Source organism: Mandrillus leucophaeus, unplaced genomic scaffold (assembly GCF_000951045.1).
Source record: "Mandrillus leucophaeus isolate KB7577 unplaced genomic scaffold, Mleu.le_1.0 Scaffold256, whole genome shotgun sequence".
In the NCBI taxonomy this organism is placed as follows: domain Eukaryota; kingdom Metazoa; phylum Chordata; class Mammalia; order Primates; family Cercopithecidae; genus Mandrillus; species Mandrillus leucophaeus.
The window spans coordinates 2,480,997-2,499,826 of record NW_012102654.1 but is presented as its reverse complement, the minus strand read 5'-3'; the positions used below and the strand labels follow the sequence as shown (position 1 = coordinate 2,499,826).

The window sequence follows — 18,830 nt, the reverse complement described above, 5'->3', positions numbered from 1 at the left end:
AAAAAAAAAAAAAAAAAAATCTAGATAAGTAGGTGCATGTGCTGCAATTTGGATGAAAGGAAAGGAGGAGATTCCTCTAGCACAAGACAAAGAATAAATGCTGAAAGAACCAAGAGTAAAGGAGGAGATAAATTGGGGTGATTCTGGGGTCACTGGGGAGAGTGTCAGTGTGTGGACACAGGAGGATGACAGCTGGAGTGTCTTCCATGCAGTAGGGCATGGATAGCCAAGTATCCGTGCGTATAATATGTACGCGTGCGTGCACTCAGTCAGCAAATGTGAGCAAAATGCTGACTGTGGAACCAGATACTGCAAGTTACCTTATCTGATCCTCACAACCATTCTGTGAGGCAGATGCCCTTATTATTATTTTAATTTTACAGCCTTAGAGAGACTAAATACCTTCTCCACAGTCATGCATGGACTTCACATCTAACCCAGGCCTGCCTAACTTCATAATTGGACACCCAACCCTTGCTGCACTCGCCTGTTGCGTCTCCTAAACTACTCTGCAAACGATTGCAGCAACTTGTAGTTGCCAACCAGTTATGTAGTTTAACATCCATAAATCCCCGTAAAAGTACACTTTGCTGCATTCATTCATTCATTCATTCATTTCTGCAAGTAACAAGGACTTTAGAATACAAGGCACGGTTGCCAAGAGGCTTCGTATCCCACATGGGCCCTGGTTCGTACCTCAGTTTCCCCATCTGCCAGGTGTGTGACCGGGGACAAGTTACTCAACCTCTCTGTGCCTCAGGTTACTCTATGTAAGTTGAGGACCATGGTACCTATGTTATAGGGTTGCTGTAAAGATAACTTGAAAGAATGACCATAGCGGGATAATGCTGGGTTGACCAACGCACTCAGCGTAAAGAGAGTGTCTAACAAGTCAACTGTTTTTCTTATTAGGTTTCAGGGATAGAAGGATACATCCCTGCTTAAAATAGTTAAGAGAGCATTTGGGGAACTATAATAAAAAGGAGCATGCTGCTAAGGACCACAGGACAGTCAGAAAGTTCTCCAAATGTTTAGAGAAGGGAGAGCATTCTGGTGGGGGCTGTGGCAGTCTGGAATCTTTTGGCTGCAAATCAGAGTCCCTAACTGAAACCATTCTTAGCCATGAGGAAATGTATTGGCCCACGTGCCCAAGAGCCACGGGAAGAGAGGGCCTGGGGGATGAGCTGAATCCAGTGCCTCTGTGGGCCCCATTCTCAGGCTGCTTCTCTCATGATGGCAAAATGGCTGCAGCTGTTCTTGCACCCACATCTGAACACCATGAGCTCTGGAGCAGGGTTTGTTAACCTCAGTATGATTGACAGCTGGGACCGGATCATGCTTTGTTGTGAGGGGCTGTCCTGTGAATTGCAGGTTGTTTCGTCCCTGGACTCTACCCCCTAGGTGCTGGTAACAGCCCCCATTCTTCAGCTGTGACAAAATCAGTCCTGGTTGAGCATCGCTGGTCTAGAGGAACAAGGGAATGGCCGTTTCCGGGCCCACTTTCAGAAGAGTGGAGAACCTTTTTGAGAAACCTCAGCAAAGCTCTTACTGTGTTTCTTTGGCTCTAAATGGGTCACATACCTATTTATAAAATGACCCCTGAAAAAAGGGAATGTCTTGTGCTGAATAGCTCAGGCCTGTGTGTGTGTCCCATCTTGGGGGCAGGAATAGAGTTCATTTTCTCCATAACAGAAGGACTAGGGAGGTGACACTGGAGAAGGAGGGGTGGATATTGGAAAAGAAATCGCAGGCCAGGTTAGAGGACAGTTCAATAAACCTTCTAGAGAGGAGGTTGTTGGAACCTGGCCCTGGAGGATGGTGGTGTGTCTTTGGGCAGAGGAGTGGAGGGACAGGGAAGGCATTTCAGGGGAGGAAGGCCGGAGCTCATGTGGGAGCCAGAAGGTACCACCTAACTGCAGCGTAAGTACACAGGGCAGGGTTTTGGGGGATTAGGCTGACAGTCAGTTTGCTGCAGACTTTAGACCAGGTTGAAGAGTTGGAACATAGTGAAGTTTTGAGCAGAAGAATAGCTTCATCAGAACTAATGCTTTGGGAAGCGTAATGCTTGGGGAAAAGCTGGAGGCAGAAAGCCTGGTTAGGAAGTGTCAGGGTCTAACTGAAGTCTGAGGGGAGTCAGTGGGCAAGTGGCGGATAGCTGGAAAACTGAGGAATCATAGACAGTTTTGACATGGCTTTACGCTTTCTCTGGGCATGAGCAAGTTGCATGTACAGCATTAGCAGGGTAATTATATCTTTTATAGACAATAGTGATTCTGAGCCAAGCATGAGCTCATATGGGTGATCATCTAATGCGCCTCATGTGGCGTGGTTACATCATGTACAGGGCTGTGCACCTGTACTCCAAACCTGCTGAGTCGTGCTGTGCCAGAAGACTGCCTCGGCCTACTCCTGACTAGCTGAGTCATGCTGTGCCAGAAGACTGCCTCGGCCTGCTCCTGACTAAAGTGCAGCCATTTCCCTTACAGTAGCTGCTTCGTTGAGATGAGACACAGTAAAGTCTCAACAAAGGTTGTGGCAGACGGAATAGGAAGGAAGAGGTGACTGGGAGAGCAAATCTGAAGGACATCTCAATCAGGATTGTCAATAGTTCAGACATGGGGGTGTATGGGAAAGCAAGGTGGCAACATTTTGGGGAAGATTTGCACCCAAGAGAAAGCAAATCACCTCAATTTAAAGAAGATCTAAGGAGATATGGTAGGGAGGAACTTATCCGTTGGTTGGGGAAGCAATATGATCACTACTGAAGATCATGTATTTAGTGTTTCATGGAGGTGGAATGTCTAATGCAATGATGGAAATGTGGAACTGAAGCCTGGAGAGAGGTGGGGCTGGAGGATGTAGCTGTCACTTGCATGGAGTTGATGCACGTATACCAGTGAATGGGATTGAGGAGGAGTGGAGGGAAGGACAGTGATAGGACATTGCCTCATACAAAGGCCACATTAAGGAAGCAAAAGAATAAAGAGGGGCAGGGGAGGGGCAGAGACGGAAAAGCCTGAGAGGTAGCAGAAGGAAGTCGTGTAATGCGTATTTTCTTATTTTTATGCTTATTTTTAGTGTAATGCTTAATTTCTTATTTTCCAATCAGAAAACTGAAGTAATAAAGTTTGTTAAGGCTGAGTGCAATGGCTTATGCCTGCCTGTCATCCCAGCACTTTGGGAGGCTGAGACAGAAGGACTGCTTGAGGCCAGGAGTTCAAGACCACCCAGGCAACATAGCAAGAACGTATCTCAAAAAGGAAAAAGAAAAAAAGTTGGGCATGGTGGCATGCCTCTGTAGTCCCAGCTTGAGCTGAGGAAGGAGGATCACCTGAGCCCAGGTGTGAGCTATGGTCGTGCCACTGCACTCTAGCCTGGGTAACAGAGAGAGGCCCTGTCTCTTAAAAGAGAAAAAAAAAAGTTTGTTAAGAAGAACATCACATGCTCCTGAGAGGTAAAAACAAACAAACCAACCAACCAGGGCCATTGGATTGGGCCACTGAGGGTTTCACTGGTGACTGTGCTAGGCATCCACCAAGGGTCCTCACCAGTGGCCCCAAGGGTCCTCATCTCTGGGTATTTATGCCCTCATGGAGTCTCCCCCACATTGAATCAGGGCTGATTTCTGAGCAGGAGAATGCTGCAGAGGTGATGGTGTGTGGCTTCTGAGGCTAGGCCATCAAGGGCCATGGAAGCTTCCATGGTGGCTCTTGGGTCACTTTCTCAGGGCGACGCCTTTGTGTACTGAAATTGAGCCACTGTGTGCAGAGGTCTCATGGAGAGCAACTAAGGCCCCCACCTGAGGCCAGGAGCCAGCACCAGCATGCAGCCGGGTATCTTTGGAAGCAGATCCGCCAGCCTCACCCAGATGACTATGCCCCCAGCCACACCTGACCAAACCTCAGGAGAATCCTGAGCCAGAGTGGCCAGCCCAGCCATCCCAGTCCTGACCCACAGAATCCCCAAGAGATGACAGGTGTTTGTGTTTGTTTTTAAGCCACTGCACCGCTATGTCCGGGGTAATTTGTTTCATAGCAATAGATAACGAAGTTACCTTGGATAGAGCTGTTTCTATCCCATAGTTGAAGAACGCAGATCACAGAAAGTGAATGAGTGAGTGGGAGCTGAGAGGACGAAGGCATGAGGCAGAGACCACCCTGTTGAGAGTTTGCTGTGAGCGGAAGAAGCCACTGCAGACATTTTCGGGCGTCTCCAGGACTTTACCCCCCCCAACTGTCCCCTCTCATCACCCTTTTAATGACTTCTTCCTCTGTGACTACAAACATTCCCAAGGTGCTCTTATCAGATAAACAATGTTTCTTTGAGATCAAAAATTTGGGAAGACATTTATATACTAATATCATATCATTATTTAACATAGGAAAATAACCGTAATGTCTAAGAACAAGAGAGAGGTAAAATGAATTATTTTTCATCCATACAATACTATATTAAATGGTTATTAGTGCCATTTTTGGAACCTTTTTTTTTTTGAGATGGAATTTCGCTCTTGTTGCCCAGACTGGAGTGCAGTGGCGCGATCTTGGCTCACTGCAACCTCTGTCTCCCAGGTTCAAGCGATTCTCCTGCCGCAGCCTCCTGAGTAGCTGGGATTACAGGCATGCGCCACCTTGCCCGGCTAATTTTTGTATTTTTAGTAGAGGCGGAGTTTCACCATGTTGGCCAGGATGATCTTGAACTCCTAACCTCAGATGATCCACCTGCCTTGGCCTCCCGAATTGCTGAGATTACCGGTGTGAGCCACTGCACCTAGCCTGGAACATATTTACAATGATTTGGGGATATTCTCATATTGTAATACTAAGTAAAAAGAGCAGAGAAAAAAAAAAGAATTATATCAATTATACAATGCTATGTGGTCATTCCCTTAAAACATATATCATTGATTAAAAATCACAGAGCTCTCTACTGAAATTTTAGCAAACACATTTTTACTCTCTTTACTAATGATTACCATCTGGCTGAAATTGATTAATGTCTGTCATAGGTCTAGCTTTATATTTTTCTTTCCTCTCATTTGTGTGTTTATTTCCCTGGGAAAAAAATATCGCCAAGACATACAAATCAAATTGTATTTCATTAAAAGTTTAACAAAAAGTTTATGAAATCTGGACTCTCCTTAGAAAATTCAAGACATGCACTTATTGTCGGGTCATAGCACATTGGCATTCATTCGTTTATTTATTCATTCGATAATTGCTCATTTAGCAAATATTTCTCAAACACTACTTATGTTATTGCCAGAAGTTGAGGACGTAAAGATGGATGAGACACTGTGCCTGATCTCAGTGAGCTGATGGCCAAGCACAGGAGCTGGACAAATGAGTAAACTAACACAAACAGAATCGCTTGAGAATGGTTGTGATCAAAGTGAGCACAGGGACCTTAGGAAGCCCATGGCAGGGGCACGCAGACGACCTAGAGGCGTGACCACTGTCCTCCCTCATTTAGTTTAATCATATGTTTAAGGAGCATGTTGTCTCAACCCTTTCCTGTGATTCTTGGTAATGATCTTTGGCCAGGGCAATGCAATTCTAATCCAGTGACCTTCCAGTTAATGCCTGCTAACTCTGCTGATTTACTGTTGATTATCTAGAGGAGTAAAGGAAACCAAGGTTTTCATCAGACCCTGAAAGCTGTTTGCCTGAAAAATGGCATCTATGCCTCCAGGACTCTGGCAAGAATTGATCTAAACGAAGCCCTCACTCAGCCCATCTATGACCAGATCGACCCTGTTTTTGGAAGCATTTTTAGGTAAAGGATCTTTCATCTTGCACCTTCGGGAACAAACATCAGAAGAACGTTGAGCCAGTCTTTAAGAATTCAGACTTTGGATCTGTAAGTGTAAAGAGTAGCTTGTAACTGGAGAAGGAAAGCTTAGTCTTCGGCAAAACACAAACGCCTTCTTGGTTTGGTTTACTTAAAAATTTCCCATGATGACCTGGACACAGATTAAGATGCTGCTTTCAAACTAATATTATGGTTCCCATTATTTTTCAAATATCTCATACATGCAGCAAGGGATACATTTTCTTAGGAATCTGAGCCCAGGACAGGGTATTTTGATTGGAGAGAGTGGAATTAAGCAAACACATGGCCTTCAGAACTTTCTTTCTTCCTTTTTTTTAAAAAATGAGACAGGGTCTTGCTCTGTTGCCCAGGCTGGAGTGCAATGGCACAATCCTAGCTCACTGCAGCCTCAGATTCCTGGACTCAGGCAATCCTCCCATCTCAGCCTCCCAAGTAGCTGAGACCACAGGCATATGCCACCATGCCTGGCTAACTTTTAAAAAATATTTTTTGTAGAGACAGAGTCTCTCTGTGTTGACCAGTTTGGTCTTGAAATCTTGACCTTAAGTGATCCTCCCCCATCGTCCTCCCAAAGTGCTGGGATTACTGGCGTGAGCCACCACACCCAGCCTCGGAGCTTTCCCTGAATGCACTGAAGATGCTGTGTCTTTTTCTCACACACTCTGCCTGCTCACATACATGGTGTGGGTTTGGGGACCATACCTCCTTGGTGCTTCCTCCTTCCCTCCTTCCTTGACCTCTAGTTCTTTACTCCATCGACAGAAACAGAATCTCCCAGTCCCCAAGTACAGCTGCCCATCCCTAGTCTCTGTCGTTCCCACTGGCATCTCATGTGGTTGCCCATTGGTGGCTGCTCGAACCATTCTCCAGCTTGCGTCTCTTTGCTTGCGTCTTACTCAGAGCCCCCGTCCCTGCCCCACCTTTCTTTAAGCACGTCTTGGATTGTGTCATTCCACCAATTGCACCCCCGCCCTGTTTACAATTCTGTGGGCTAAACTTCAAATTCCTTAGAATGCATTCAAGACATTCCACCTGCCTCCAGCTTGCCTTTCCAACCTCTGCCTGCACCACTGCCTGGTTGCAGCCTTCCGCTGTAGCCCACCCAGCAGGTGGCAAAGAGAGAGCAGCTACCTGTCCCGGGCATCAGTGCTAAGCACTTGGCATGCATTAGCTCATCGGATGTTCCCAGCAACTCTAAGGAGTAGCTTCTGTCTTTTTACATCTGAACAAACTGAGATTCAGAAAATTGTGCATCTTTCCCAATGGCACCCAGCTCATGAGCAGAGAGCGAGGATTTAAAGCTTGTGCTCTCTCCTCTGCAACCTCTCACTTCCTATTTCTGAGCTATTCTGAAACCACTGTGCTTACCATGTTGTCCCATGGGGAGTAATCCCTTCTTTCCACTTCCTCAGATCTTACCCAACTTTTAGGTATAGTTCAAGTTCTACCCTTTCAAGTGGCCGCACGTTGGCAGTGGAAAGACTGTGCGTCCTGCAGTCTAAAGCAGTGTTCCAAGCCTGGCTCTGCCTCTTGCTAGCTGTGTGGCCTTGGACACATCAGCAGTCCTCTCTGAACCTCAATTTTCTCACCTGTTAAATGGGCATTATCTCACAAACTTCATAGGTTTTTATGTCAAAGGCCTGGCACAGCACAGTGCCTGGCACGTTATAGGACTATGATAACTGTTAGATCTCATCTTCCTTCTCCTAAATGAATAAAAGGACACCAGCTAGTTTCATGTTTGTTTCAGCCTCACCACAGCCACCATTCTCTTAAACTTTTTTGTCACTTTCTTCTGTAGGACGGGGAAGCCCACTGGTTCGGCTCTGATGCCTCACATTGATGCTTTTAAGCACTCCCTGCAGGAGAAAATGACAGAAATTGGGATAAGAAGTGGCTGGAAATATGATAGCTGCAAAAAAAATTTCCTGATCCAGGAGGTAAGTTCCATATAAAGTGAGGAGAGCAGTGAGGTTGGGCATGGCTTTGTTTCCAGGCTGGTTTTGTAGGTTGCCTGTCTGTTCCCGCTTGTTCCCTGGAGCGTCCAGGGTCTGGGAGTACCTCCTCAGAGGCGCTGTGAAATACAGAACCCAATGGGATGTGGGGAGAGCAGCGGGCATGACTGCCTCAGAGGAGGTGTGGGACAGTTTGTTCCACTGTGAAGTAACTGAAAGCACACGCCAAGGTTGCAAAGTTGACTCAGTTTCCAGGAAGAATCTTTAAAGAAGCCTTAATTGTATGAAAATTTGCATCCACTGGAACCGTTTTCACTAATCTATCATTTTTGCCAGTGTTATAAAGTAGCATCCAATGCATTGAAACTTAAGTCCATCTTTTTGTTGTTGTTGTTCAATTTTAGGTCAGTTTTTAGTTTTGAGGCCTCAAGACTCTTGTCTGTGACTCACTTTCTTCCAGTGCCACCCCAAATTACATGGCGATGCTAGGGAAAGAGCTTGTATCTCCTCTGCCCCCCAGGGAGGGCCCATTCCAGGACCTTGCCTGTGCCTGAGTTCAACTCAGCAAATATTTATTGAGTAGTTTGTAGGTGCCAGGCACCAAGGGAAGCAGTTGGGGTATAAAGATGCTTAGAACAAAGTTCCTGCCTACGAGAAGCTCACAGCCTAATTGTGGAGATGGCAGACAAACAGCCAGGCATCATATAAGGTGGAGGGAATGGTGGCCACGCACTGGGATACCTGACCTGCTTTCATTGAAGGAATTGTCACCAATGGCCTCTTTTGCCATGTCTTCCCAGATAAGCGCCATCCTCGGGGGCCTGGAAGACCACATCCTCAGAAGGAAGAGGAGGGTCTATGAGTCCCTCACCGCCTCTGTCCAGAGCGACCTGAAGCTGTGTTACGAAGGTGGGGGCCGCGAGGGACAGCATTGCCGCCTGCACTGGGACTTCCTGTCAGCACCTTTCACATCCTTTTCTGCGGCTCCCTCAAAGGCCCTGTTCTCTTGCACCCTAAGTCTTTGCAGCTCTCTCAGTCCACACATTGCAACCACATGACTGCAGGGCGTGAGGACCCTTCTCTGTGTGTTTTCCAGCTCTTTCTGTCCACCCTTGGTCCAGACACCCTGCTTTTTTCCATACAACATCCCAGCTGATTTAGCTGTAGAATCCAGTGTCCAGGTTCTCATTCTTGTTTGCAAGTATTCACAAATACTTGAACTCACTCACTTGTGAACTCACTTTCAGACTCTTTCCTGTTTTGGTGACTCCATTGTTTGGGGGTAGGGAGTGATTTTGCAAGTTTCAGCTGAATTCAGTCATTAGGTTTTCTGAATGCTGGTTATTATCTAAATATTGAAAGTGTCATTTTTATATAAGTGCATATATATACATACTTATATATATATACTTTTTTGTTGTTTGTTTGTTTGCTTGGCTTGCTTTTCTTTCTAATGCCAAAGATTTCTTTCTTTCTGTTTCTTTTTTTTTTTTTTTTGAGATGGAATCTCGCTCTGTTGCCCAGGCTGGAGTGCAGTGGCAATGATCTCAACTCACTCCAACCTCTGCCTACTGGGTTGAAGCAATTCTTGTGCCTCAGCCTCCCAAGTAGGTGGGATTGCAGATGTGCACACAGCACCCAGCTAATTTTTGTATTTTTAGTAGAGACGGGTGTTTCACCATGTTGGGCAGGCTGGTCTTGAACTCCTGACCTCAGGTGATCTGCCCACCTCAGCCTCCCACAGTGCTGGGATTACTGGTGTGAGCCACCATGCCCAGCCATGATGCCAAAGATTTCTAAGCAGGTCCTTGTCGTGGTGTGACTGTGGCTATCATTTTTGCCAGAGGCAGCTCAGATCACGGGCAAAAAAGCGTGTGAGCGGATGAAAGATGCCATCAGAAGAGGAGTGGACCGGCAGGTGGCTGAGGGCATGTTTGAAAGGGCCCAGGAAAGGATGCAGCACCAGTTTCAGCAGCTGAAGGTACTCTATGCCCACAGCCTAGATCCTAGACCCCGAGAGGCCCTGGGAGAGGACAGGAAGTGGGCGCAGAAGGTGGAAGGCGTAGTAGGCATTTGGGCCCAAATGGAACAGATGGTTTCTGGGGCTTCGACCTGAGAGCTGCAGCTCTTCCAGCACTCTCTTGCGCCCCTCCTCTTTCCTGAGTCACCAGTAGCACAGCCACTGTAATAGCTAGATATGTGCTCAGCTATTTATAGACATTAGCTCATTTACTCCCCAGCAAGTCTGTGAGGTAGGTACTATCATTGTTCCCATTTTATAGAGAAGAAAATTCCAGCATCGAGAGTTGTATCAACCAGCCACACAGCCAGGGAGATGCACAGTTGGATTTGGGATAAGGAAGCCTGGCTCCAGCATGTCCAACAATAGCATGATCTCAAAACAGATTGTTTAAATAGGGAAATGTCTTGTCTACATAAAATGTCAATAAGTAAATATTGACACACTACTCAAGGCCAGTCAGTTATGGTACCTAGCACACATTCAGCTTTAATTTTATCTACCCCCAAAGACAGTTCCTGATGGTTTTCTTGGACCTAAATGCTTCTGCCAAGCCTACCTGGACCATCTTGCCTCTGCTCTGGGCCTCATGTCTTGCCACCCCCTGTCCCCCAAGTAGTAGAGATCCTTGAAGTCCATGCCACTGTGGGCTTCCTCCCTGGCCATGTGAGGCTCCAGGTTTTCTGCCTCAACCCAGGCTGGCTGATCCTGTCTCCCAAGCCCTCAAGGAAGCTGGCCCATTTCTATCTTGGTCCACCTCAGAACCAGCCTTCTTGAAACATCTCCAACCTGTTTCTGCCCAATCTCCTCTCCTCCATCACTTCTGCAGTTTTGGAAAATATTCTTTACAATTCAACACATGTAATTTCCCCTGGAGTAGGCTAAGAGGCATCTTGTTCACCAGCAGCAGTTTAGTTTCAATCCTTTAACATGTTATCACAGTCTACAAATTCATGGACAAGAACTTGGCCGAACTCCACAAAGCCGGTTCCCATTTCCCCATTGCGTACATAGACACTGGATCTTAAGACACCCAGGAAACAATGTCGCTTAAAAAACGTGTATATTGACCATGTACAAATGTACCTGAAATTACAGAAACATAGGAAGTTAAAACTGGGCAGGACCATAGAGTGTTGCCATTCTGTGATTTTTTTTTTTTTCAGAATGCCAGTTAACTTTTAATTGTTTAAAATATGTTAGTTCTATATAGTGGATGAAATTTCTTTTTATACATAATGTTTGAAGATTTACTGTTTTTTTAAATTACCTCTTTGCAATAGTCCTGTAAATTAAACAATGGAATAGTATTTTGTTGAATATCCAGATTAGTCTCTGATATATTGATCAGTAATGTGGCTTGCTGCTTCGTTTTCACTCTAGTGTGAGGTGACTGCTTCTCCTGGTTTAGGAGCTGTGAATCCCTCATTCCCTGATCTTAAAGGAAGTGGGAACCTAGAGGCCTTGAGTTACAGGTTCCAGGCCCATGCCTAGAGCTGAGATGTACACTTGGGGCTCTTGATCTAGAATCTAGAATGTTAAAGAAAAAGCATAGGAGATCCAACATCAAAACTAGGCTCTGCCAGGCTAGAGGAAGGAGCCTGATATTTTTTCAAAGGAAGACAAGAAACAGAAGAGGGAAGAAAGGAGTTTTAGTTGATAAGAGGACTAAGAGTAGCAAGAAGACAGTTCTCAGGCAGTTGGGAAGAATCAGACATGTACGGTAAGGTGAGTGACACAGAGCAAGTGTCCAGCAAACATCTCCCCAGTGAGCAGATGCATGGAGGAGAGGACAGCGGGAGAGCGACCAGCTCTTCCCCTCTTTTCCCATCTCTGCGATTGCCGTTCTCTCCCCCATGCCTTCATGCTTCCTTCCCCATTAGCTCCTGATTTGATCCGCTGGCACCAGAGCTTCAGCCCCCCATGAGTCTGTAGGTGGGGAGGGAGATGCTATACAGATGGGAGCCCACAGAAATATTGTCTTGCTGCCTCCTGGGCCATTTAATGTCCTCGAAAGTGTTTCACCATTTTGCAACTGGGTTGCAAAGCCTTACTTTGACAGCCCCAGTCTGTACCTTCTGTGGCTGGGGGACTGGGTGGGGTCCCTTTTATAAGTTTCACTTTTCCTTGGGCTGCACCGTCCTAACATACTGAATGTCCTTGTCACTTAGACTGGGATCGTGGAGAAGGTGAAGGGCAGCATCACCACCATGCTAACCCTTGCTTCGTCCCAGGGGGATGGCCTCTACAAGGAGCTTGCAGGTAAATACGCCAAAGCTTTGCATACAGGGTGATTGTGCAGACAGCCCTGGCTGTGGTTGCTTCTTCCTGAATTTAAAGATATTAAGTTAGGAAGAATTAGCAGGGCAAGGAATGGAGATGATGATGATGATGGAGATGATGATGATGATGATATGATGATGATGATAATGATAACGACAGCCCCACCCTTTGCCCAGCACCCAACTGAGAGCAGGCATTATACTCACGCTTTGTGCTCATGGTTTCACTGAATTCTCACATTAGCTCCCAGGGATGGATGTTGTTGCTCCATTTTGCAGAGGCAGAAATAGAGACTCACATTAGGAAATGCGCCCAGGGTCCCATAGCTGGAAAGCGGCGAATTTAAATCCACAGCTGTGCCCTGCCGTCTCCATAAGGCCTTTCTTTTAAGTTGATGCTTCCTTATGAAGAACTTCATGGTCTGGTGATGGTGGAGAAAGACTTCTCTCAATCCACCTGCAGCCTGGGGATGCGGCCCCAGCTGTGGACCTTGGTGTAGGCAACCGTGTCGCTTTCTGGCCATGGGCTCCATCAGGCCCCCGGTATAAACTGGAAGGGGTAAACTGGCAGAAAAAGCAAGTAAGTAATTTCTAGCCAAATTTAAAATGCACGTATCATTTGGCGCAGCAACCCTACAGATATCCTTATATGGGGGTAGAGTGGCATATAGACAAGGTTATTCGGGGTAACATTCTAATGTCAAAAATGGGGACAACTCAAATATCTGTAAGTAAAGCACTGCTTAAATTAAATTAAATACACAACGAATGGAGGACTGTGCAACTGTTAGAAAAAATAAAGCAGCTCTGTAGGTAGTGGTATGAAATGATCTCCAAAGATATTACAAAGTGGAAAATAGCAAAGTGAGTAAATGTACACGATATGTTGCCATTTGTGAGTGGGGAAAAAAGGAAATACATATGTATATGTTTGTATGTGCATAAAAATCTCCATGGGCTACAGAGAACACTGACAGTACTCGTTGCCTCTAAAGAGGGGAACCGGAAGGCTGGCGGGTAGGAGAGGGTGGGAGCCTTGCTCTGCACCCTGTATATATTGTGCCTTTTATATTTTATACCACATCCATAGTTGCCTGCTGAAATGAATAGATCTGATACCACTGAGTTTGCCAGGGTGAAAGTAGACAGAGCTGTTCCCAAAATCAAAGCCACAATGGCTGCTTCTAAAGATCTGTTCTGCACTTCTCCATCTCCATTTATGGCTGGTTAGATGGACCTGTAACCTGATCCTAACGGACTCCAGGGAAGGAGATACAACACCCTCACACTATAATGTAGTGGACTCTCACGACCTTCTGTCCAGGCCTCTATAGGAGTCTAAGTTTTAAGATGCTAGTCATTCCAATGTGCCTTCTTTAAAGAACTCCCGCTTGCCAGAGATCTTGACCAGGTCTCACAGAGACCTTGACCAGGTGCTCCCTTCAGTTTGATGTCAATTGCACCTGCTATAATTTAAGCCTATTTCCTTCTCTTCACCATCGACAACAAATATACATCATGTTGAGGGTGGGGGGCCTGCTTTATAAAGAAATCTAAAAGGCAGTCCCTGTTGTCGGGGCCTTACCTGGTTGGTAAGACAAGATGTGTAAGAATGTGATCATTGGACTGGGGAGTTTGCATTCGCTCAGCAAACAATTCTGATCGCCTCCTGGGTGCCAGGCAGTGTTCTGGGTACTGAGGACACAGTGGTGACCAAGACAGGCAAGAGTCCCCACCCTCATGGAGCTCACAGCCCAGTGGTGGAAGGCAGGCAGTAAGCAAACTAATAAGTGAGATATGTGGCAGGGAGGCGAAACAGAGAAACGGAAGAAGGGATGCTGGGGTAGGGGACAGGGTGGTAAAGGAAGGTCTCCCTGGGAATGTGACACTTAAGCAAAGCCCTGAGGGAGGGAACCCAGTCAGACTTCAGATCGTTATTCTTGAAGTTCAGAGCCAGAGTGGTTATTCAGGCCGGGGACACGGGGAAACTTCAGTGAAGCTGGGTCCTGGGGGAAACCTCAAAGGTTAGGTTGATTTCAGAGGCAGCAGGGAGAAGGGAGGCCTTCCAGATATGGGACAGAACAAAAAGACTCCAGGTCCTAACTCCCCTCTGCTCATGAGGCCCATCCCTGGCCAGGCTCAGGGCCAGTCAGCCTGAGTCACCCTCTGGGGTACAGAAAGCCAGGGGGGATTAGAAGGGCATTCAGGGCTCAGTCTGAAGTGTCCCTTCAAAGGGGACTGCATTAGTCAGCGTCCTCCAGATAAACAGAACCAGTAGGATGCGTGGATAGATGAAGGAAGAGATTTATTTTAAGAAGTTGGCTTACACAATGGTGGAGGCTTGGTGAGCCCAAAATCTGATACAGGGAGGCCCACAGGACGGAGACTCCAGAAAGAGAGGCAGTTCGAGTCCAGAGGCCATCCCTGCAGAACCAGGCGGAGCCGATGTTGCAGACAAAGGCCCAACCAAGGCTTGGCCAGGTGCAGTGGCTCACGCCTGTAATCCCGACACTTTGGGAGGCTGAGGCGGGTGGGTCACCTGAGGTTAGGAGTTCAAGACCAGCCTGGCCAACATGGTGAAACCCTGTCTCTACTAAAAATATAAAAAAAAAAAAATTAGCTAGGCGAGCTGGTGGGTGCGTGTAATCCCAGCTAGTTGGGAGTCTGAGGCAGGAGAAGCACTTGAGCCTGGGAGGCAGAGGTTGCAGTGATTCAAGATCATGCCATTGCACTGCAGGCTTGGTGACAAGAGCAAAACTCCATCTCAAAGGCCCAAGGCTGTCACTGGATCATCCCTTCCTGCTTGGGGGAGGCTGGCCTTTGGCTCCATGCATGCCTTCAGCTGGCTGTTTGAGGTCCACCCACACTGGGGAGGGCCATCTGCTTTACTTGAGGTCTACTGAGTTAAATGTAAATCTCATCCAAAAACACCCTCCCAGAGGCATCCAGACTCACATTTAACCTGGTATCTGGGCCCTGTGACCTGGGCAAGTTGACACATAAAACTAACCATTGTGAGAACATGAGCTGATTGAAGATCATGGGGTGAAAACCTGAGATGCCAGAGAGAGAACATTCACTGAGAATGGGTTGTGCTGGGAGGATAGGGATTGGGGTGGGGGAAGAGGGGGAGCTGCCTGGAGAGGAGTTAGGGGAGGTGTTATTGTGCAATGTGCTTTGTATATCACACGCCTGTGAGGCCTTAATACAGACTCAGTGACTTCTCAGGGTTTTTCTTATGGGTAGGTTTGTATTTCTTTTGAGGGTGACCCCATGCTGAGACAGCATTTTGGTAAGAGGAGGAATACCTGCTTTGGTGTCTGATCTGTAAGCACTACACCAGATCCATATTCTGGGACAAGTGACAGGATTGTTGGGGGATTTGCTTTTTGGAGATGTTTCTGCAACAGACGCCAAGTCCTGATGTGAGCTTTCTGCTCTCCTGTAGATGTCGGGAGTGAATACAAGGAGATGGAGAAGCTGCACAGAAGCCTGAGGGAGGTTGCGGAGAATGCACGGCTGAGGAAGGGCATGCAAGAGTTCCTCCTGAGGGCATCCCCCAGCAAGGCTGGCCCCCCTGGGACATCACTGTAACTCCTGGGGTTTAGTCTCAATGGATGAAAAATAAGCCCAGAGCCAGAGAATTAGAATTACTTTTTTTGTTCTTAAGAGACAGGGTCTACCTCTGTTGCCCAGGCTGGAGTGCAGTGGCACCATCACAGCTCACTGCAGCCTTGAACTCCTGGGCTCAAGCAATCCTCCAGCCTCAGCCTCCAGAGCAGCTGGGGCTACAGGTACAGGCCACCAGCCTGGTAATTTTTTTTTTTTTTTTTCCTGAGACAGAGTCTTGCTCTGTCACACAGGCTGGAGTGCAGTGGCATGATCTCGGCTCACTGCAACCTCCGCCTCCCAGGTTCAAGCAGTTCTCTGCCTCAGCCTCCCAAGTAACTGGGATTACAGGCGTGCGCCACCACACCTGGCTAATTTTTGTATTTTTAGTAGAGACGGGGTTTTACCATCTTGGCCAGGCTGGTCTTGAACTTTCGACCTCGTGATCCACCTGCCTCGGCCTCTCAAAGTGCTGGGATTACAGGCGTGAGCCACCGTGCCCGGCCCACACCTAAGTAATTTTTTAATTTTTTGTGGAGATGGCGTCTTGCTCTGTTGCCCAGGCTGGTCTCAAACTCCTGGCCTCAAGTGATTCTCCCACCTCAGTCTCTTGCACTAGGATTGCAGGCATGAGCCATCGTGCCTGGCTTAGAATTTTTTCTGTTTTGTGAAATCTAATAGAGGACTTCTGTCAACTATTTGGACTTTGTATGCAATATAAAACTAGTATGTTTACTACATTCTATTTTATAGCCCAAAAAGAGTCATCTTCAATACCTAATGGAGTTCTAAAGCTTTAGGACAAGAAACTTTTGCTTCCTCAAAAATATCTAAACATTGCTGGGCACGGTGGCTCACTTCCATAATCCCAGCACTTTGGGAGGCCGAGGCAGGCAGATCATGGGGTGAAGAGATGAGACCATCCTGGCTAACACAGTGAAACTCCATTTCTACTAAAAATACAAAAAATTAGCCGGGCTTGGTAGCATGTGCCTGTAGTCCCAGCTACTTGGAAGGCTGAGGCAGGAGAATTGCTTGAACCCAGGAGGTGGAGGTTGCAGTGAGCCAAGGTAGCGCCACAGCACTCCAGCCTGGACAACAGAGCGAGACTACGACTCAAAAAAACAAAACAAAACAAAAAAATATATATATATACACACACACATACACACACACATAAAAACTTAAACATTATAGAAAAAACATTTCTAGATATAAAACAAGCCATAAAAAGAAATTCATCCTTCAAAGAAGAAAAACATCTAAACATTGAAAAACTTAAGTATTATGGAAAACATTGCAAAATAAAGCTTTTAGGAATCCAATTCTGTTTTTCATTTTAATACTGATGAGACTTTGGGTAAGGAGGCAGACAACATTGTATCCTGGAAAAAAAATGGGTTTGGGAGCCAGATGAACATAGACCCGGCTTCACCACTTCTCAGATGTGTTATCTAAGACCAGCACTTTCCTAAACGTGTTGATCTCAGGACCCTTCACTTTTAAAGGACCCTGAGGAGCGTTTGTTTATGTGGGTTATATCTGTTGATATTGACTATTCAAAATTAAATAGGAGAAAATGTAAGTAATTATTTACTAAGTCTTTTAGGAGTAATAATAATAAAACCCATTACCTGTTAACAAAAAATAACACATTGTTATGTAAAAAGCTATTTAAAAAAAAAATGTACTGAGAAGAGTAACATTGTTTTACACTTTTGCAAATCTCTTTATTCCCTGGCTTAACAGAACACAGCTGGATTCTCACATCAGTTTCTTCATCCACTCTGGTGCAATATGTCATTTTGGTTGATGTATATGAAAAAAATTCAGTCTCACACAGATATACAGTTGGAATACAAGGAAGTATTTTAATAGCTTTTTCAGGTAATTTTGGGATTTTTTTGATCCTACAAAGGCAGATGGCAGTTTCTTAAAAGTTATTTGCAGTGTGGAGTCTGAAAGCATTATCAGTGAACATTTTTCAAATGCTATTACATTAAAATGCATTGGTTGATTTTGTACTTTGAATGAATTTTTTTACAAATGCATGATTTTGGGGTATCAGGCATTGCTCATCTTGAAAATATTTATTCACTGAGTTAAGCAGATATTCCAAATGTCGGTGCATTTTATTGTATAACACCACGAAATCATTTTGTTAGTGTCTTCACCAATCTCATCAGGAAAGTCTTGAAGTATTGGGAAGCTGTCAAGCTCACAGTGAAAAATATAAGTTTTACAAAATTCCATTTTTCCCCCAAAAGCTCATCTTATCATTGATGACAAATATTGTCAGTTGTTTTGTTTGAGGTGATAGATTCACTTTCCTCATTTTTGGGAAAGTGTTTAGTATATAACTGCATACGACAAACCATAGTTTGTCAGTCATTATTTCAAATAAAAATGATGTTCCAAGAAAAAAGTGTCAAGTTCATCCTGAAACTCAAACACTCAAGGAAATGCTTTTCTTTGCAGAAGTGCTTTCAGTGTATTTCCCATTTTGTCCTACAGAATAATAAAATGACAGCTACATAGGTGTCCATAATTAATACAATTAATAACATACTATTTCATTTAGAACACTGTAAAGTTCCAACTGGCTTTTTAAAAGCCCTGCAAGTTCATGATGGTGAAAAATACAAGAGTTTTGAATGTAGTTTGGTGCCACTGCTTTGGTTCATGCCAAGGTGCAAGTGGTTTTACCCACCTTTGCTTTTACACCTTTAGTACAAGTGTCAACATGGTAGAAAAGGCAAATAACATCTTAGTATTATTATAAAGATAGTTTAACCCAGCAGACCCCACAGAAGAGTTTCAGGGACCATACTTTGAAAGCAGCTGTGTTAGACAAATCATTTAAACCCCCTGATCTTCAGGTAATTTGTCTGTAAAATGGTGACAATGGTAGTACCTACCCTGATAGTACTAGGGTTGTCAGGAAGTTTAGGATAATGCTTACAAAATATGGACACATTGTACTTAATAGTACTTGATAAATGGTCAGTATTATTTATGGGCAGAATGGAAATAACATGGTTTGGTGGTTTGTCTGTTGGGAAACTTGGGTTCTGATCCCAGCTCTGACCAATACTAATATGGCAATTCCTTAACACCTCTGAGATTTTATTT

General features: G+C 45.5%; 1 protein-coding gene across 1 annotated transcript in view; it reads left to right on the top strand.

The window, feature by feature from the left end:
• The window catches only part of NUGGC (nuclear GTPase, germinal center associated), a 67,677-nt gene extending 50,654 nt beyond the window's left edge, over nucleotides 1–17,023 (top strand). Inside the window, exons 12-17 of the mRNA XM_011983908.1 lie at nucleotides 5,618–5,775; nucleotides 7,634–7,772; nucleotides 8,588–8,696; nucleotides 9,632–9,768; nucleotides 11,979–12,069; nucleotides 15,538–17,023. Coding sequence (XP_011839298.1) covers nucleotides 5,618–5,775; nucleotides 7,634–7,772; nucleotides 8,588–8,696; nucleotides 9,632–9,768; nucleotides 11,979–12,069; nucleotides 15,538–15,683 — 780 coding nt within the window. The 3' untranslated portion in view covers nucleotides 15,684–17,023. The remainder of the gene's footprint in view (nucleotides 1–5,617; nucleotides 5,776–7,633; nucleotides 7,773–8,587; nucleotides 8,697–9,631; nucleotides 9,769–11,978; nucleotides 12,070–15,537) is intronic.
• The last annotated feature ends 1,807 nt before the right edge of the window (nucleotides 17,024–18,830 follow it).